This window comes from Terrapene carolina, unplaced genomic scaffold (assembly GCF_002925995.2).
Source record: "Terrapene carolina triunguis isolate 2854851 unplaced genomic scaffold, T_m_triunguis-2.0 Scaffold740, whole genome shotgun sequence".
NCBI lineage: Eukaryota > Metazoa > Chordata > Testudines > Emydidae > Terrapene > Terrapene triunguis.
Window position 1 is genome coordinate 1490979 of NW_020665091.1, and position 18242 is coordinate 1509220.

Genomic DNA, 18242 nt, shown 5'->3' on the forward strand with positions numbered 1-18242 from the left:
TGCAGGGTTAGGGGAGAAGAGGGTGCAGGAGGAAAGTGCAGGGGATGGGGAGAAGGGGGCGCAGGAAGGGAGTGCAGGGCTAGGGGAGTGTTACCCGGGGTTTTTTTAACCCAAAGCTCTTGGTAACTTTTACTTTGTTCAAGGTGGTGTTAGGAAATAAATTAAGGGGGACATGGCCGTCTGATCGATATATGGCTGGCATAAAAAGGACAACACAAGAGTGCTTTCACTTAAAGCTAAACTTTACTTAATCTTAAGCACTTACATATGTCCTCATCCCCCAACCCTCAATAATTACTGAAGCTGAGTGTAGCTTTTGAGTGGCACAGTGACTGACCAATGGAAGCCTAACTACCGTCTGCCGGTGGGGACCTCAACATGCGTCCAGAGGGAACGTTCCTGAAGAAACCCTCCCAAAGAGTCCAGCTTCCTTAAACTTTCCCCCCTTATTTATACATTAGTAATATAATGACCTATTACTTAAAGAAAACTAAGCAAGCAATATTTAAAGGTTAAGCAAGAGGTTTTTTTATGATTGTTAAAAAACCAGATATTTTGTGTGTGTGTTATGCCTTGAGGCTCTGACAGACACATTCCCGAGGGCACACATAGACAAGTTGTCTGTTTTTTTAAAATGAATATATCAGCAATTTTAACATTCTTAGCAGGAAGGACGCGGGGTCAAGCTGCCCTTTCTGTGGCACCCAAAACCCCCTCCCCTCCTGCCTTGGTTAAGCTAAGGCCACTGCATGGCCAATTTACAGCCTCCTGACTTGGCTACTATTAACAATAAGCAATAGTGGTTTCAGGCACTTTACTGGACTATGCTACTCGCTACCCAGAAGCCGTCCCCCTGCGGAACACGGCCTCTAAAACTATAGCCAAAGAGCTGGTGGGGATCTTTGCCCGAATGGGGCTACTGAAGGAGATATTAACCGACCAAGGAACCCCATTTATGTCGAAGCTAATGAAGGACCTCTGTACGCAGCTCCATATACATACCCTGAGAACTTCGGTCTACCATCCGCAGACTGATGGGTTGGTAGAAAGGTTTAACCGAACCCTCAAGGCTATGATAAGGAAGGTGGTAAGTTGGGACGGGAAGAATTGGGACACCCTACTACCCTACCTTATGTTCGCTATCCGGGAGGTACCTCAGGCCTCAAGGGTTTTCCCCCTTCGAGTTATTATACAGGCGTCACCCCCTTGCATACTAGATATCGCCAAAGAGATCTGGGAAGAGGAACCCAATGAGGGGAGAAATATAATAGAGCATGTAATGCAGATGCGAGACCGGATAGCCCGGGTTACCCCTATTGTACGGGAACATTTGGAGAAGGCACAGGAGGCCCAGCGAACCCATTACAATCACCAGGCAAAAGTGCGACAGTTCCAACTAGGTATCGGGTTATGGTGTTGGTATCCACGGCAGAAAGCAAGCTTCTGGCCCAATGGCAGGGGCCCTATGAGGTGGTTGAACCCGTGGGGGAAGTAACCTACAAGGTGCGGCAGCCAGGACGCAGAAAACAAGAACAGATTTATCACGTTAACCTTCTGAAACCCTGGCATGCCCAAGAAGCATGCACAACGGTCCAAAAAGACCTAACCCAGGAAAACAAGCCTTCCAAACAGGTGAGAGTGTCTCCCGATTTAACACCAGACCAGAAGAATGAGGTGTCTGAGATGATCTTCCGGATCCAAGATGTGTTCTCGACAAAACCGGGTCGAACAACCGAGACATATCACCACATCATCACGAACCCTGGGGCCAGCGTAACAATGAGGCCTTATCGGGTGCCAGTGGCAAAAAGGGAGGAAATAAAAGCAGAAGTAAAAAAAATGCTGGAGTTGGGGATCATCGAAGAATCCCACAGTCAGTGGTCCAGCCCAATCGTGCGGGTGCCCAAACCTGATGGCAACGACTTCCGGCGACTAAATGAAGTATCCCAGTTCGACGCGTACCCCATACCTCGCATAGATGAGCTAGTGGACCATCTGGGTAATGCCCGTTACTTGACTACCCTAGACTTGACAAAGGGGTACTGGCAGATTCTCCTTGCAGAAGATGCAAAGGAAAAGACTGTGTTCTCTACACCAGAGGGTCTTTTTCAATATACTGTCCTCCCTTTTGGACTACATGAGGCCCCAGCTACCTTCCAGCGCCTCATGGACAAGCTGTTACACCCGCATAACAGTTATGCTGCTGCCTACTTGGACGATGTGGTCATTCATACCCTAGACTGGGAAACCCACCTGGAGAAGGTGGAGGCAGTCCTCAATACCTTCAGGCGAGCTGGCCTTACAGCAAACCCTGCCAAGTGCGCTGTAGGGTTTACAGAGGCCAAATATCTTGGCTACATTGTGGGAAAAGGTCTGGTAAAACCCCAAGTGAACAAGTTAGAGGCCATCCAAAATTGGCCCCGACCAAGTCGCAAGAAACATGTCCGGGCATTCCTAGGTGTGGTGAGGTATTACCGACAATTTATCTCCCACTTTGCCACAAGGGCAAGCCCCCTGACAGACCTAGTGAAAGCCCGTGGACCTGATCTGGTGAGATGGTCTGACGCAGCAGAGGAAGCATTCACAGACCTACGGACTGCCCTCTGCAGTAACCCCGTACTGATAGCCCCTGATTTCACCAAGGAGTTTATCCTGCAGACGGATGCATCGGAAGTAGGGTTGGGGGCCGTTCTATCACAGATGGTCGGGGAGGAGGAACACCCAATTCTATACCTCAGTCGGAAACTCCTTCCAAGGGAACAAAAATATGCAGTGGTGGAGAGAGAATGCCTCGCTGTAAAATGGGCCATGGAAACATTGCGCTACTACCTGCTCGGGCGCAGATTTGTCCTCGTGACCGACCATGCCCCTCTTCAATGGATGCAGTGGAACAAGGAGAAGAACACAAGGGTGACCAGATGGTTCTTATCCCTCCAACCTTTCCAGTTCCGTGTGCAACACAGAGAAGGGAGCTGTCATGGCAACGCCGCTGGCTTGTCACGTGTGCACTGTCTGGCGTCCCAAGCTGCCCAACCCCTTGGCGTTGAGCAGGGGGGAGGGATATGTGACAGACCCAGACCAGTGGGGTACAGGAGTCTGGTAGAGGGCAAATATACTGGTCACTGGATGAGCAGTTTTCTGTTCCCTGAGTGACCAGAGCAGGGGCTGCACTAGAATAATCAGGAACCTGCTAGAACCAGTTAAGGCAGGCAGGCTAATTAGGACACCTGGAGCCAATTAAGAAGAAGCTGCTAGAATCAATTAAGGCGGGCTAATCAGGGCACCTGGGTTTTAAAAGGAGCTGACTTCAGTTTGTGGTGTGAGTGTGAGGAGCTGGGAGCAAGAGGTGCAAGGAGCTGAGAGTGAGAAGGTGTGCTGCTGGAGGACTGAGGAGCACAAGCATTAGCTACAACTCCCTGGGCTACTTCCCCATGGCCTCCTCCAAACACCTTCCTTATTCTCACCACAGGACCTTCCTCCTGGTGTCTGATGTCATGCAGCTGTTACAGGAGGCACTATAGACAGCTGCAGTCCACAGGGCCCTGGGCTGGAACCCGGAGTAGAGGGCGGGCCTGGGTTCCCCCCCAAACCTCCCAATTGACCTGGACTGTGGGTTCTTCCAGAGGGGAAGGTCTCTGGGCTGTTCCCCAACCCACATGGTGAATCTCTGAGGCAAGAAAATCCGCCAATAAGCGCAGGACCCACCAAGATAGAGTAGAAACTTTGTCACAAGACCTATATACCAAATGTGTTTTTTTCTGGGGTAGTACACAGCAGATAAAATCTACATTGAAGTCCAAGAGCTTTGTGTTGATGGCCCACAAAGGGCAACCGACTCTCACAATGAGCCAGAGAAGAAGCTTATCCCCGCCCGGTGAGCCTTCCTGTGGACGATTTAGAAAGAATATGGGCAATGGCTGCTCCTGTGAGTCAGCAAGCCATGTAAGGGTGAAAGGTTAAAATCCATGTGCATGTTATATAACAACCTGGTATATGGATTATGCCAGCTCTTTTTCAGACCCAAAGTCCAGAGTTTGGTCTGGAGACCAGAGGCTCAGCTAAGAAAAAGCTGAGGTAAACAAAATAACATTGCCTTTGCTAAGATCTGCTTGGTCAGTAGAAATGCCAGATGTTGAAGCAATAACTGAATAATTATGTTTCATCCAATGTTTCAAATTGAACAAAGAATCCCTGTTCCTATTGTGTTCCTCCTGAAGGGAAAACAGTCTTCTCACAGATCCAACCTTGAGTTTATGAAATATTGGCACATGTCACTATAATAATATGGCACCCTTCCACCTCCCTTCCAAGGGACCAATGCCCTGCCTTAAGACATAAAGGAGACAATCTCTATTTTCATATGCTTTCACTGTTTCTTTGCTTTATCCCCTAGACATGTACCTGTCGGACAATTAAAGGAGTTACTCCATTCCTATGGACCCCAAATCAGAATTCAACATATATATTTTATACTAATAACATTTTATCAAAGTATTAATCAAATGTTAATTTGCTAACTTGAGACCATGGGCGGAGACATTGTGTAATCTTTTAACCATTGGCTATTGTGCTATCTTGTCTTGCTGCAAAACCTATCCCGGGGTGTGAAACTGCCTACCCCGTCACTTTCCCCCGCCCATGGAAAATCTATATATTTCATTGTAATTAATTGATTGACAGTGTCTCTGAGCCTAATAAGCCAGGTGACACTCCGCCAGCGCTGTGTGTAATAAACCCCTATGCTTTGACCTCTACATGGTGTGGATTTATGTCCTTCAAAGGGCATGTGACTTGCTAATTTGACCCTGAACTCCATCTTGGGCCTGTAATTTCCTACAAACTTAGACTGAAAGCTTTGTTTGGGACAGTAAAATTCCATTCACATGGGAGAGGGTATAACATCTGGAAACATGTCCAAGTTTTCTTCATTTCCTCCTTCATTTCTCTGGACTGGATTTCTAACAAGGAAGCTCTAAATAAGGACTGATAACCACCAAACTCTTTGGGTAATTTCCAGGGAGACTTTTGCAGAGTAGCAGTTTATGCCATCACTGCTTCAAACCTGATATAAGAACTTGGCACTCTCTTGTATGTAAATTATTTCCTTAACCATGTTAACTCTCTTCTTCCTTTCTCTTATGAATAAACCTTTAGATTTTAATTACTAAAGGATTGGCAGCAGCATGATTAATGGGTAAGATCTGAGTTAAAAATTGACCTGGCTGTGTCGCTGATCTCTTGAGCTCATAGACTCATAGAAGATTAGGGTTGGAAGAAACTTCTGGAGGTCATCTAGTCCAACCCCCTGCTCAAAGCAGGACCAACCCCAACTAAATCATCCCAGCCAGGGCTTTGTCAAGACAGACCTTAAAAACCTCTAAGGATGGAGATTCCACCAACTCCCTAGGTAACCCATTTCAGTGATTCACCACCCTCCCAATGAAATAGTTTTTCCTAATATCCAACCTAAACCTCCCCCACTGCAACTTGAGACCATTGCTCCTTGTTCTGTCATCTGCCACCACTGAGAACAGCTTGGCTCCATCCTCTTTGGAACCTCCCTTCAGGTAGTTGAAGGCTGCTATCAAATCCCCCCTCATTCTTCTCTTCTGCAGACTAAACAAGCCCAGTTCCCTCAGCCTCTTCTCATAAGTCATGTGCCCCAGACACCAGATCATTTTCGTTGCCCTCTGCTGGAATCTCTCCAATTTGTCCACATCCTTTCTGTAGTCGGAGGCCCAAAGCTGGATGCAATACTCCAGATGTGGCCTCACCAGTGCCAAATAGAGGGGAATAATCACTTCCCTTGATCTGCTGGCTATACTCCTATTCATGCAGCTTAATATGCCGTTAGTCTTCTTGGCAACAAGGGCACACTGTTGACTCATACCCAGCTTTTCATCCATTGTAAGCCCTTTTCTGCAGAACTGCTGCTTAGCCAGTCGGTCCCCAGCCTGTAGTTGTGCATGGGATTCTTTCATCCTAAGTGCAGGACTCTGCACTTGTCCTTGTTGAACCTCATCAGATTTCTTTTGGCCAAATCCTCCAATTTGTCTAGGTCATTCTGGACCCTCTCTCTACCCTTCAGTGTATCTACCTCTCCCCCCCCCCCCCTCCAATGTAGTGTCATCTGTGAACTTGCTGAGGGTGCAATGCATCCCATCATCCAGATAATTAATGAAGATGTTGAACAAAACCTCCCCAGGACCAACCCCTGGGGCACTCCACTTGATACCAGATGCCAACTAGACATCGAGCCGCTGATCACTACCCATTGAGCCAGACGATCTAGCCAGCTTTCTATCCACCTTATAGATCAGAAGAACCTTTTGTTTGATGAAATTGGTTTTCAATAACTACTCATAGTGACTGAGTGGTGAAACATGGGCTGGAATGTCACAGCAGTGGGTGGTGAATTTGCCTCTGATCACTTCCTGTTACCTTAGTATAATATGAGTGTTAAGGAACATTTGTTGTTAGAAATGCTGAAAATTCTGCTCCTTCCAATGTCTGGTAAGGCCCCAGAAATCCCAGACTGCCCTAGGGGTGAAGCAGCACAGTTTCTCTGCAGCTGATGACCACCCTGAACCTGGGTAGCCGGTGACCCCGCTGTTGGGGGAGGCTAGGCCCTGGCCGCTTCCATTGTGCCAAAGGCCCCATCCCTCCATCTGCCCACCCTTCCCTACAGGAGCCAAGAGCACACCCACCCAGGGCTGGGCAGCCAGGGAATGAGGCCTCAGCCTCAGTGCTCTGGGCAGCGCGGCCAGCCCCAGTTTGCTGGGTGGCAGCACTACTGGTCCCGGTGCTCCGGGCTGCCAGGCAGCATGGCCAGCCCCAGTTTACCAGGTGGCGCAGCCCCAGCCCCAGCCGCCCTGAGTCCCTGAGTGAGGCAAGCCAGCCAGCCCTAGCCAGCCTGAACCAGCCAAGGCAGAGTGCTGGGAACCACAGGAGGGGGTGTGGCCCTGGGGTGGAGCATAGGCAGGGCATGCTAGGCTGTTTGGTAAGGCACAGCATACCCCTGCCTATGATACCCATTGTCCATGACCCTGAGTATGGACAGAGGAGGTGGAGACCCTTTGGTGGCAGTCTAATATATTTCTGTTCCTTTACCTTTTGCTCTCACAGGTGCTGGGGTCAGAGACCGCATCTTTGCAATGGCCAAGAGCAGCAATCCAGAAACCTGGGGAGGCTGTGACCATGAGCTGTTACCAGTATGACATTACTTCAGCCCTTCTCCCTGGGTTTGCTGGTACCATACATGTTTGTGCGAGCAAATAGCTACTGATATCAATGCATCACCACCCATCTGTGTGAAGGGCTACAAGGAGAGCTGTGATGGGTTGGATCACAGAAACCCCTTTGGGACTGCCTCCTGATGTGCCTAGACTACCTCTGAGCCCGTTTTCCCTGCCAGCTTGTGACTTCAGTACCTTGCCTTGTTTGAGCCAATAATCTCCCACCAGTTCCAATTCTGCCATTTTCCCTAGCAACAAATCCTTCTCTTGGATCAGGTCCCTCCTGATCACAGAAATCTCTGCACCCGTGTCCCTCACTCCTAGGAGTACTTTCCCATTAAGCATAGCAGCATGCATATGCTCATTGCTTGGTTACAAATCCTGTGTGGAAAGAGGTAGCAACCTGGCTCTGAGAAGCAGCAGCTTCATGTGTAACCTGCTGCCTGTTCCCCCCAGGTATTAATACTTACTCTGGGTTAATTAATGAGCAAAAAGTGATTTTATTAATTATGAAAAGTAGGATTTAAGTAGTTCCAAGTAATAACAGATAGAACAAAGTAAATTACCAAACAAAATAAAATAAAACACGGAAGTCTAAGCCTAATACAGTAGGAAACTAAATGCAGGTAAATCTCACCCTCAGAGATGTTCCAGTAAGCTTCTTTGATAGACTAGCCTCCTTCCTTCTAGTCTGGGTCCAGCAATCACTCACACCCCTGTAGTTACTGTCCTTTGTTCCAGTTTCTTTCCGGTATCCTTTGGGGTGGAGAGGCTATTTCTTGAGCCAGCTGAAGACAAAATGGAGGGGTTTCCCCAGGGGCTTATATAGTCTCTCTTATGGGTGGAAACCCCTTCTTCTCTCCTATGCAGAATCCAGCTACCAGATGGAGTTTTGGAGTCACATGGGCAAGTCACATGTCCATGCATGACTCAGTTCTTTACAGGCTGATGACACACTCCAAGGAAAGCTCAAATGTGGATTGACATCTCTCAATGTTCATTGTCAGCTTAAGTGTTTCTTGATTGGGCACTTACTGAGAATAGCCTTTTCTCAAGAAGCTGACCAAATGCTTCACTGAGGCTACTTAAAATCAAACAAGTACATAGCCAATATTCATAACTTCAAATACAAAAATGATACATGCATACAAATTGGATGAATATATCCAGTAGCTCATAACCTTTGCAGAGATATGTTACATGGCATATCTAGCATAAAACATACTCCAGTTATGTCATATTTACACTCATAAACATATTTCTATAAAGCATTATGGGGTGCAATGTCACAGAGCAAGTTTCTGAACAGAAGAGAACAAGAAGGGCTGTCTGCTATAACTGAAAAGAAGATGGCATCTCAGGATGCAGCCACCAATTTTTGTGCTGCCTGTGAGCACACAGTGTGGGGAGGGGATCCAGAGCTCAAGCACACATCTGCCCTCCCCTGAGAGAGAGAGAGAGAGAGAGGAACTGAGGAGAGGAGAAGGGGAGGAAGAAAGAGAGAGAGAGAGAGAGAGAGAGATGCTGAGAGCTCCAACAGCACCTGGCATCAAAGACAAATAATTTTCAAAACTATGAATAATAGCAGCCTTGACAGTGGCACTAGCTATGGATCTGCATAGAATCATAGAACTGGAAGGGACCTCGAGAGGTCATCTAGTCTAATCCCCTGCACTCCTGGCAGGACTAAGTATTATCTAGACCATCCCTGACAGGTATTTATTTAACCTGCTCTTAAAAATCTCCAGTGATGGAAATTCCACAATCACCCTAGGCAATTTATTCAAGTGCTTAACCACCCTGCTAGTTAGAAAGTTTTTCCTAATGTCCAACCTAAACCTCCCTTGCTACAATTTAAGTCCACTGCTTCTTGTCCTATCCTCAGACGTTAAGAAGAACAATTCTTCTCCCCCCTCCTTGTAACAACCTTTTATGTACTTGAAAACTGTTATCATGTCCCCTCTCAGTCGTCTCTTCTCCAGACTAAACAAACCCAATTTTTTCAATCTTCCCTCATAGGTCATGTTTTCTAGACCTTTAATTATTTTTTGTTGTTCTTCTCTGGACTTTCTCCAATTTGTCCACATCTCTCTCGAAATGTGGCACCCATAATTAGACACAACACTCCACTTGAGGTCTAATCAGTGTGGAGTAGAGTGGAAGAATCACTTCTCGTGTCTTGCCTACAACACTCCTGCTAATACATCCCAGAATGATGTCCGCTTTCCTTGCAATAGTGTTACACTGTTGACTCATATTTAGCTTGGGGTCCACTATGATCCCCAGATCCCTTTCCTCAGTACTCCTTCCTAGACAGTCATTTCCCATTTTGTATGTGTGCAACTGATTGTTCATTCCTAAGTGGAGTACTTTGCACCTGTCCTTATTGAACTTCATCCTATTTACTTCAGACCATTTCTCAAGTTTGTCCATTTCATTTTGAATTTTAATCATATCCTCCAAAGCACCTGCAACCCCTCCCAGCTTGGTATCATACACAAACTTTATAAGTGTACTCTCTATGCCATTATTTATATCATTGATGAAGATATTGAACCGAACCAGACCCAGAACTGATCCCCGCGGAACCCCACTCATTATGCCCTTCCAGCATGACTGTGAACCACTGATAACTACTCTCTGGGAATGGTTTTCCAACCAGTTTTGTACCCATTTTATAGTAGCTCCATCTAGGTTGCATTTCCCTAGTTTGTTTATGGGAAGGTCATGCAAGACAGTATCAACAACTTTACTAAAGTTAAGATATACCACATCTACTGCTTCCCCCCATCCACAAGGCTTGTTACCCTGTCAAAGCAAGCTATCAGGTTGATTTGACATGATTCGTTCTTGACAAATCCATTCTGACGGTTATTTATCACCTTATTATCTTTTAGATGTTTGCAAGTTATTGCTTAATTATTTGCTCCATTATCTTTCCAGGTATAGAAGTTAAGCTGACTGGTCTGTAATTCCCCGGGTTGTCCTTACTTCCCTTTTTGTAGATTGGCACTATATTTTCCCTTTTCCAGTCTTCTCGAATCTCTCCTGTCTTCCATGATTTTTTAAAGATAATTGCTAATGGCTCAGATATCTCCTCAGTCAGCTCCTTAAGTGTTCTATGATGCATTTCATCAGGCCCTGGTGACTTGAAGACATCTAACTTGTCTAAGTAATTTTTAACTTGTTCTTTCCCTATTTTATCCTCTTCTGATCCTACCTCATTTTCATTGGCATTCACTGTGTTAAACGTCCAATCACCACCAACTTTCTTGGTGAAAACCAAAACAAAGAAGTCAATAAGCACCTCTGCCATTTCCACATTTTCTGTTATTGTTCCCCTCCCACACCATTGTGTAATGGGCCTATCCTGTCCTTGGTCTTCCTCTTGCTTCTAATGTATTTGTAGAATGTTTTCTTGTTACCCTTTATGTCTCTAGCTAGTTTGATCTCATTTTGTGCCTTGGCCTTTCTAGTTTTGTCCCTACGTACTTGTGTTATTTGTTTATATTCACCCTTTGTAATTAACCTAGTTTCCTCTTTTTGTAGGACTCTCATGATCCCAATTCCCCCACCCCCACCCCCTGTTCCCATTCCCCCCTTACTTCCTGATTGACTGCAGACTATATAGTAAAACTTGAGTTCTGCTTAGCTATACCTTAACCAATCATTTTACTGAAATTTAACTAACCAATCCTAACATACTGTAACATGGTTATTTAACCAATTATATCCCACCATCATCCTCGCTGCCAGGCATTCACCTCCAGGATGCATCTGTCTCTGCCTGGGCCCATACCCTTGACCGGAAGGTTCGAAGAGAACACCACCTGTGCTCCCAACTCCTTCACCCTTACTCCCAGAGCCCTGTGGTCACTTCTGATCTGCTGAGGATCAGACCTTGCAGAATCATTAGTGCCCACATGGATGAGTAGTATGGGGTAGTAGTCAGAGGGCCAGATGATCCTCGACAATCCCTCCGTAACGTCTCAGATATGGGCCCCTAGCAGGCAGCATACCTCCCAGGATACCATGTCAGGGCAACAGATGGGTGCCTCTGTCCCCCTCAGAAGAGGGTCATCAATCACCACTATCCTATGTATCCTACTGGGAATGGTAGCTGTGATCCTTCCAGCCTTGGGGGTACATGGCTTCTCCTCCTCCAACTTTGGGGGTGATTCCTCATCGCTCATTGCCAGGGCAGCATAATGGTTTTCCATCATGCATCTAAGCATGCAGATAGCACTGAGATTGGTGCTAGACAGAGAGCAACAATTATTGGGGCCATTGATCCTCCTGCTTCAGGGCATAAACTACTACATGAATAAATGTCCTTTCCTCCCCCTGCCCAACACACATCCAGACTCCATGTATTGTGTTATGAAAAGGCTCTTTATGGGGGACTTTAAACCTTCATTTTGCATTGACCACCCTGTATTCACCTGCACTGCTGGGATTTAACTAACTCCCCAGTGCCTACAGTGCTTTGGATTCCCATGAATGGAGAAGAAAGGGCCTAGATTACCAGGACTACCTTCTATTAACGTTCTTGGCTATGGCCACTGGAGGGCGATGTAGCACCAACAAAACAAAGCAGTAAAGAGCAAACCAAGAGGTTGGAACAACCTTTCAGGGAGTGTTTGTAAATACAGGAGGGGCCTAACAGTGTGCCAGTGACTGGGGCCTAACAGTGTGCCAGTGACTGGGTGTGGAGGAGAATGGCTGGACGAAGGAGAGATGGGGAGATTCACAGAGTATGGTTTCTTTTTCTGACTGGAGAGTTTGCGAGTTTGGAGATGTAGAGATAATGAAAAGTGCCTAAAACTAGTTGGTGATACTCAGTGGATGGAATCACAGTGCAGATATTCCCCTGCTGTGTGTATAAATAGTAGGGGAAAGGTCACTGACTGCGCTTGGAGACAGACACACTCCTTGCACAAAGTATGTGTCTCAGGAATTTCATTTTCACACAAACAAGCACATAAGCCTTGACTCCCACAGTCACTCTCAAATTGGTTAATCAATGGCTAAATGATGAATGTCACAACAGGAGCACAGACATCATGGCAACTGTGATCTATTGTGATCTTTGCTGTGGCAGAGGGTGTGGCTATTGAGTCAGGGTGATCATTTATCTGTATTATTCCCTATGCACAGGCAAAGAGTAACATTGTGGAAGAGTACAGGCCTGAAACAGGAATGAAGAAACAGGCAGCACTAGTGCAGGCTGCATCTATACTTGACACACCCACCCACCACCTCCTCACTAATGTACCTCACTCAAGAGGGTGGAGTCAGAGCTCATTCAAAAAGCCCTTTTTAGTGGTTGATCTCTTTGTTCAGATGATCATTTAGGGTGTCGTGAAGTCACCCCTGTAGTCATGTGACCTAGGCCCATTGACTTGCAGGTCATCTGTGTCTCAGCTGGGAATCCAGATCATCGCTCCCAGGCAGGGAGGAATGTGCAAAGGCCCCTCTGGTTCTGCTGTTGTGTCTGTGAGTGTAAGAGCCTGGAGCCATACCACAAACAGATCCCTTCTGTTGTCTCCAGGTGTAGGAGAAGAACCAGCCCTACAGAGCAGAGCTGTATAAAGGGCAGTGCTGGGGGAACATCCCTGCTAGTGAGGCAGAGATGGGGATGCAAATGGTCTGGTACGTGTCCATCTGTTTCATGGCAGCAAGTAAGTCATTGGCTGAAAGGTGAATCCCCATCCCTGTGTTTGCAGGACATGGCTCTGAACATTTCCCTCTGTGACATTTTTTTTGTCGCAGTCTCACATGTTTTGTCTCTTTCCCTCACAGGATGCTCAGGTGCTCAGATCAACCAAACCCCAAGTCTGGTCCTGAAAAAGGGACACCGAGCCCAGCTCATATGTGAACAAACCTATGGGCATAGCAACATGTTCTGGTACCGGCAGGACCCGCGACAGGGTTTGCAGCTGCTCTTCCTCTTTGTTCATAAACAACAAACAGACAAAGGCAACGTCACTGATCGATTCCAAGCTGAAAGGCCGCAGACTGAGCTCCTTCACTTGGACATCTCACCCGTGAAGCCAGAGGACTCGGCTGTGTATTTCTGTGCCAGCAGCTCAGACACAGTGCTTCAGAGTCACCTCCTTCCCCTGCAAAAACCTCCTCCCCTTGCTACTGCAGCTCCCTTCCCAGAGAGGGGCTTCCCTCTGCATCTCTACCCACAGCCAGTGCAGTAAGAGGGAGGAGAGGAGGAGGAAGTCACAATCTATGTCAACACTATATGGGTACCTACAGAAATGAGGAGGGGATTAAGGCCCACTCCTCTGGGTAAGAGGAAATGGGATAGGACAGCGCCCCTGGGAGATCCATGCAGGACACACAGGCGCAGCACTAATATAATCTGCCACTGTGTCCTGGCCCTGTGTCCATAGATACATCTGCCCCCCAAATTCTTAACTAACCAGTGATGTGTAGTATCTGGGAGCAGAACCCACACTCTCACACTCGAAAAGAGCAGGACTAAGCCTGCCAAGTGAGCAGAGTTGAACCACTTGCTCTGCCCTCAGTGGGAACTGATACAAACAGAAGGTTTGGCATATCCCATCCAGTAGGGGGTATCAGCACATACTGATAAAAAATGCACCATGGGGCATGTGGTCCTGTACACAGTCCTTAGTACCCTAGAAGAAAGTCTCATAGCAGAGCAGTAATGGGAGCAGAAAAACGGCTGCATGGTTTTTGCTCAGGAGCCCTCTGCCCTTGGATTTTCCATCAGTGGTGAGTGCACAGGAACATTTTTCTCTGTGCAGAGTAACACACTTCCATCTCCTTTGTTCTCTCCATGTTTGTCAGCACCCTTCCATCCTTGTCTCTTCTCATGTTTCTGCCCACCACCTTGAGAGCTCTCACCTACTTTCCATGCCACCCCTTCCAAATGAAAAACTAAAACTGTATCTTAGTTCCTTAGTCTGTAAACTAAGAGTTGTAACTAACAGTTTACTTGTCAAATATTTCAATTGAAAGCTTCCTGGGGCAGGTGCTGTCAGCCATTGGGTCCAAAAATGTGCTACGCACTTTACAGACAAATAAGACCAAGGCCATGTCTACATTGCACTTTCGCCAGTAAAACTTTTGACGCTCAGGGGTGGACAGCTCTCTCTTGCCAACAAAGAGCGGCAACACTGCATACCTTACAGCAGCACGGCTGTAGCAGCTGCTGTAAGGTGCACAGTGTAGACATAGCCTTAGATTGTGTATTTGAGTTTCTCTGTGTCCACCATGAGACATCTTAAAGAGGATTGGTTTTCAAAGGAAAGGTACTTAAGACTTCCTAAAAATCAGACCCCTTTACACTGTTTTAAGTTAGATATACATGTGAGGGTACCCCCCATAAGGCTTTATGGAATATGCTTATGAATGTATGTATGACATAACTAGAATATGTTTTAGGCTACATATGCCATGTAACATATCTGTGTAAAGGTTATGATATACTGAGTGTATTCATCCTATCTGTATACATGTATCATTTTTGTATTTGAAGTTATGAATATTGGCTGTGTACTGGCTTGATTTTAACTAGCCTAGTAGAGCATTTGGTCAGCTTCTTGAGAAAAGTGCAAATTAAGTGCCCAATCAAAAACCACTTAAGCCAACAATGAACTTTAAGATGTCAATCCACATCTGAGCTTTCCCAGGAATGTGGCTTGGCTGGTAAAAACTGAGTCATGCATGGACATGTGGCTTGCCCATGTGACTCCAAAACTCCATCTTGGAGCTGGACTTTGCATAGGAGAGAGGAGGGGGTCTCCACCCACAAGAGAAAGTCTATTTAAGCCTGTGGGAGATCCCTCCATTTTGGTCTTCAGCTGGCTAAAGAGAGAGCCTCTCCACCCCCAAGGATGCCTGAAAGAGACTGGAACAAAGGACAGTAACTACAGGGGGTGTGAGTGATTGCTGGACCCAGACTAGCAGGAGACTAGTCTGTAAAAGGAAGCTTACTGGAACTGGTGTATTTGTATTCTGTTTCTTAGACAGACTTGCGTGTTTTATTTTATTTTGCTTGGTAATTAACTTTGTTCTGTCTGTTACTACTTGGAACCACTTAAATCCTACTTTCTGTATTTAATAAAATCACTTTTTACTTATTAATTAAACTCAGAGTATGTATTAATACCTGGGGCGGGGACCAAACAACTGTGTATATTTCTCTATCAGTGTTATAGAAGGTGAACAATTTATGAGTTTTATACAGGGTAAAAACAGATTTATTTGGGGTTTAGACCCCATTGGGAGTTGGGCATCTGAGAGTTAAAGACAGGAACACTTCTGTAAGCTGATTTCAGGTTAAGTCTGCAGCTTTGGGTCACTTGGTTCAGACCCTGGGTCTGTGTTGGAGCAGACTGGCGCATCTGGCTCAGCAAGACAAGGTGCTGGAGTCCCGAGCTGGCAGGGAAATCAGGGGCAGAAGTAGTCTTAGCACATCAGTTGGCAGTTCCCAAGGGGGTTTCTGTGATCCAACCCGTCACAATACGTTAGATATATCACTGGGTATTTTGGAAAATCTGTATGTTAGTTTATAATAATAATCAACTTCATGCAGTAGGTAGGTGATTAGCTACATTAAGTTAATGGGGTACTTGGGACAGAGGAAAGATGCATTGTTAGAGTTTTGTCCTTTCAGAAGATACATTAACCCAAACTCCCCTTCAGTGGCTCTAATGGGCTGTCTGGACAGATGTTAAAATTCCCCAGATATTTTCTTAAGGAGATGGGGGATAACCCCAGTCCTTCAGGCTGTATGTACACTACAGAGCCTATGCTGGCCTAGCTATGTAGGTATAGCTATACTGACAGAGCCCCCTAATGTAGACACAGCATACTCTGACAACAGGAGCTTTTCTGCCAGTGTAGGAACTCCCCCTCCCTGAATGACATTAACTATGCTGACGAAAGTGCGCTTCTGTCTGCATAGCTGCATCTCACTGGGGTTTAGCCAGCATAGCTATGTCACTGGGGGCTGGTTTTATCACTGACTGACATAGCTATGCCAGTATAAGTATTAAGTGTAGACCGAGCCTCCTTAAAATAGGTTATAAGCCTGAGGTTGCTGTGAGCTGATGCTCAGCAAAATGGCCTCTGCAATGTCTACGCAGTGTCTATACTAGAACACGCATTGAGCTGATTCCACAATCAGCTCATCCAAATAATGGTTTCCATCTCACAGCTGGGAATTGAGATCACCTCTCAAGAGGGTCCAGCAGGATAAGCCTGAACCTCCTCAGAAGTCTCCTTTGGGTCTGCCTGTGCAGGAGCCAATGGTGGTGACAATGACAACAGGTCCCGCCTATGGGTGCTGATAGCAGAGCCATATAAAAGTCAGTGCTGGGGAACACCTCTAAAGATGGAAATGCAGCTAGTCTGGTGCATGGCCTTTTGTCTCTTAGGAGCAAGTACGTTTTTGGCTAAGTCATGAAATCCTTGTCCTGGAGTTTACAGGGTGCAGCTGTGGAGGTTTCCCCAGGAGCCACTGGTTTCACTGTGTCTCTCTCATGTGTTTTGTCTCCTTCCCACAGGAGGTGCAGATGTCAGCTTCAATCAGACACTGAGTCTGGTACTGGAGAGAGGAAAAACAGCGGAGCTACAATGTGAACAAAATATTAATTATGATTACATGTACTGGTACCAGCAGCTTCAGGGCAAAGGATTGCACCTGATCTATTACTCCTATGATACAGCTAAAGTAGAGCCAGGAAATATTTCTGAGAGAGTCACAGCCATCCGTCCACAAACTCAGCTCTTTCAGTTGAAAATCTCACCTGTGAAGCCTGAGGACTCGGCTGTGTATTTCTGCGCCAGCAGCTTAGACACAGTGCTTCAGAGTCACCTCCTCCCTCTACAAAAAACACCTCCCCTTCCTGAACACCACTTCAGAGAGAGGAACGCCATCTCCCACAGAGGAGGGAGGTGTGCTGCCACACAAAGGAAAATAGCTCATGGTCTATATTTAAGAGCTCCAGAGAGGAGTAAACTTCTGATTATTACATAAGATGATGCATTCCCCAGAGATCCCCAGCTCCCATTCTGATAGCCCTCTACTTTTTCAAGCACCACAAACCCCTACGCAAACTGCTAAACCCAATACTAAGTCCACCCTAGCCCCATTGTGATCCTGATCCCCTCCGTTCATTCCCAGTAGCCAAAGCCTCGCCCCATCTTTCCCCTGAATAACCACTCAGGGTATGTCTCGACTGAAAACACAAGGTGTGATTGCAGCTCAAGATGACATATTCGAGTGAGCTTTAATCTAACTAGTTTAGGTCCTGGGGCAGTGAAGCTGCAGTAGTCCAAGCTTCGATGCGGGCTAGCCCCACCAGTAATTACCCAGGGTTCCGGGTGGGTTTGTTCTGAAACTCACATGGATGCAGTTTAACTACCCAAGCTAGTGAAATTAAAGCATGGCCATTTGTCTCTTGGGAACATATATGTCATCAGCTGAGATATCAAACCTCATCCTTGTGTTTGCAGGATACAACTTTATTGCCATGAGCCATTTGCTTGACTGGGTCCATCTTTTGTATTTTGTCTTTTTCCCTCCTCGGGCCACATAGGGAGTCTGGCAATGGAGAGACGGCAGTAAAGACAGCTGTCTTGGAAACTAAATGATAGGTATGATAGTCTACCTGGTACTAGCAGCCTCTGTGAAAGGCTCTGCAATTGATCTCCTGGTCTGGTACCATAAAATATGTAGAGAAATGTGGTGTTCCGGGGGGATTTGCAGGTGCTCACTGGGAGACGTGGTTCTTTCAGTCAAATCCCTCTCCAATGAAGTGAATGACTCAGCTGTGTCTTTCTGCACCAACATGTAGACGTATAGCACCTTAAAAGCTTCCTCCTATGTAGTAAGACTTCTCCTCCCTCCTTTGGGAGAGCAGCTCTCTCTTACCAGCCGTGCACATTGTTCAGGGTTGGAAGGGACACTGGCTATGCTCTAGATTAACCTTTAAAACAAGTAAGTTGCAACTGCAGATAAGT

The 18242-nt window shown here is 46.4% G+C and overlaps 1 protein-coding gene across 1 annotated transcript in view; it reads left to right on the top strand.

Annotated features, from left to right (window-relative positions):
* Nucleotides 1-12867: 12867 nt before the first annotated feature.
* The window catches only part of LOC112108610, a 75043-nt gene continuing 69668 nt past the window's right edge, over nucleotides 12868-18242 (top strand). The window contains exons 1-3 of the mRNA XM_026660231.1: nucleotides 12868-12916; nucleotides 13038-13214; nucleotides 16784-16950. Coding sequence (XP_026516016.1) covers nucleotides 12868-12916; nucleotides 13038-13214; nucleotides 16784-16950 — 393 coding nt within the window. The remainder of the gene's footprint in view (nucleotides 12917-13037; nucleotides 13215-16783; nucleotides 16951-18242) is intronic.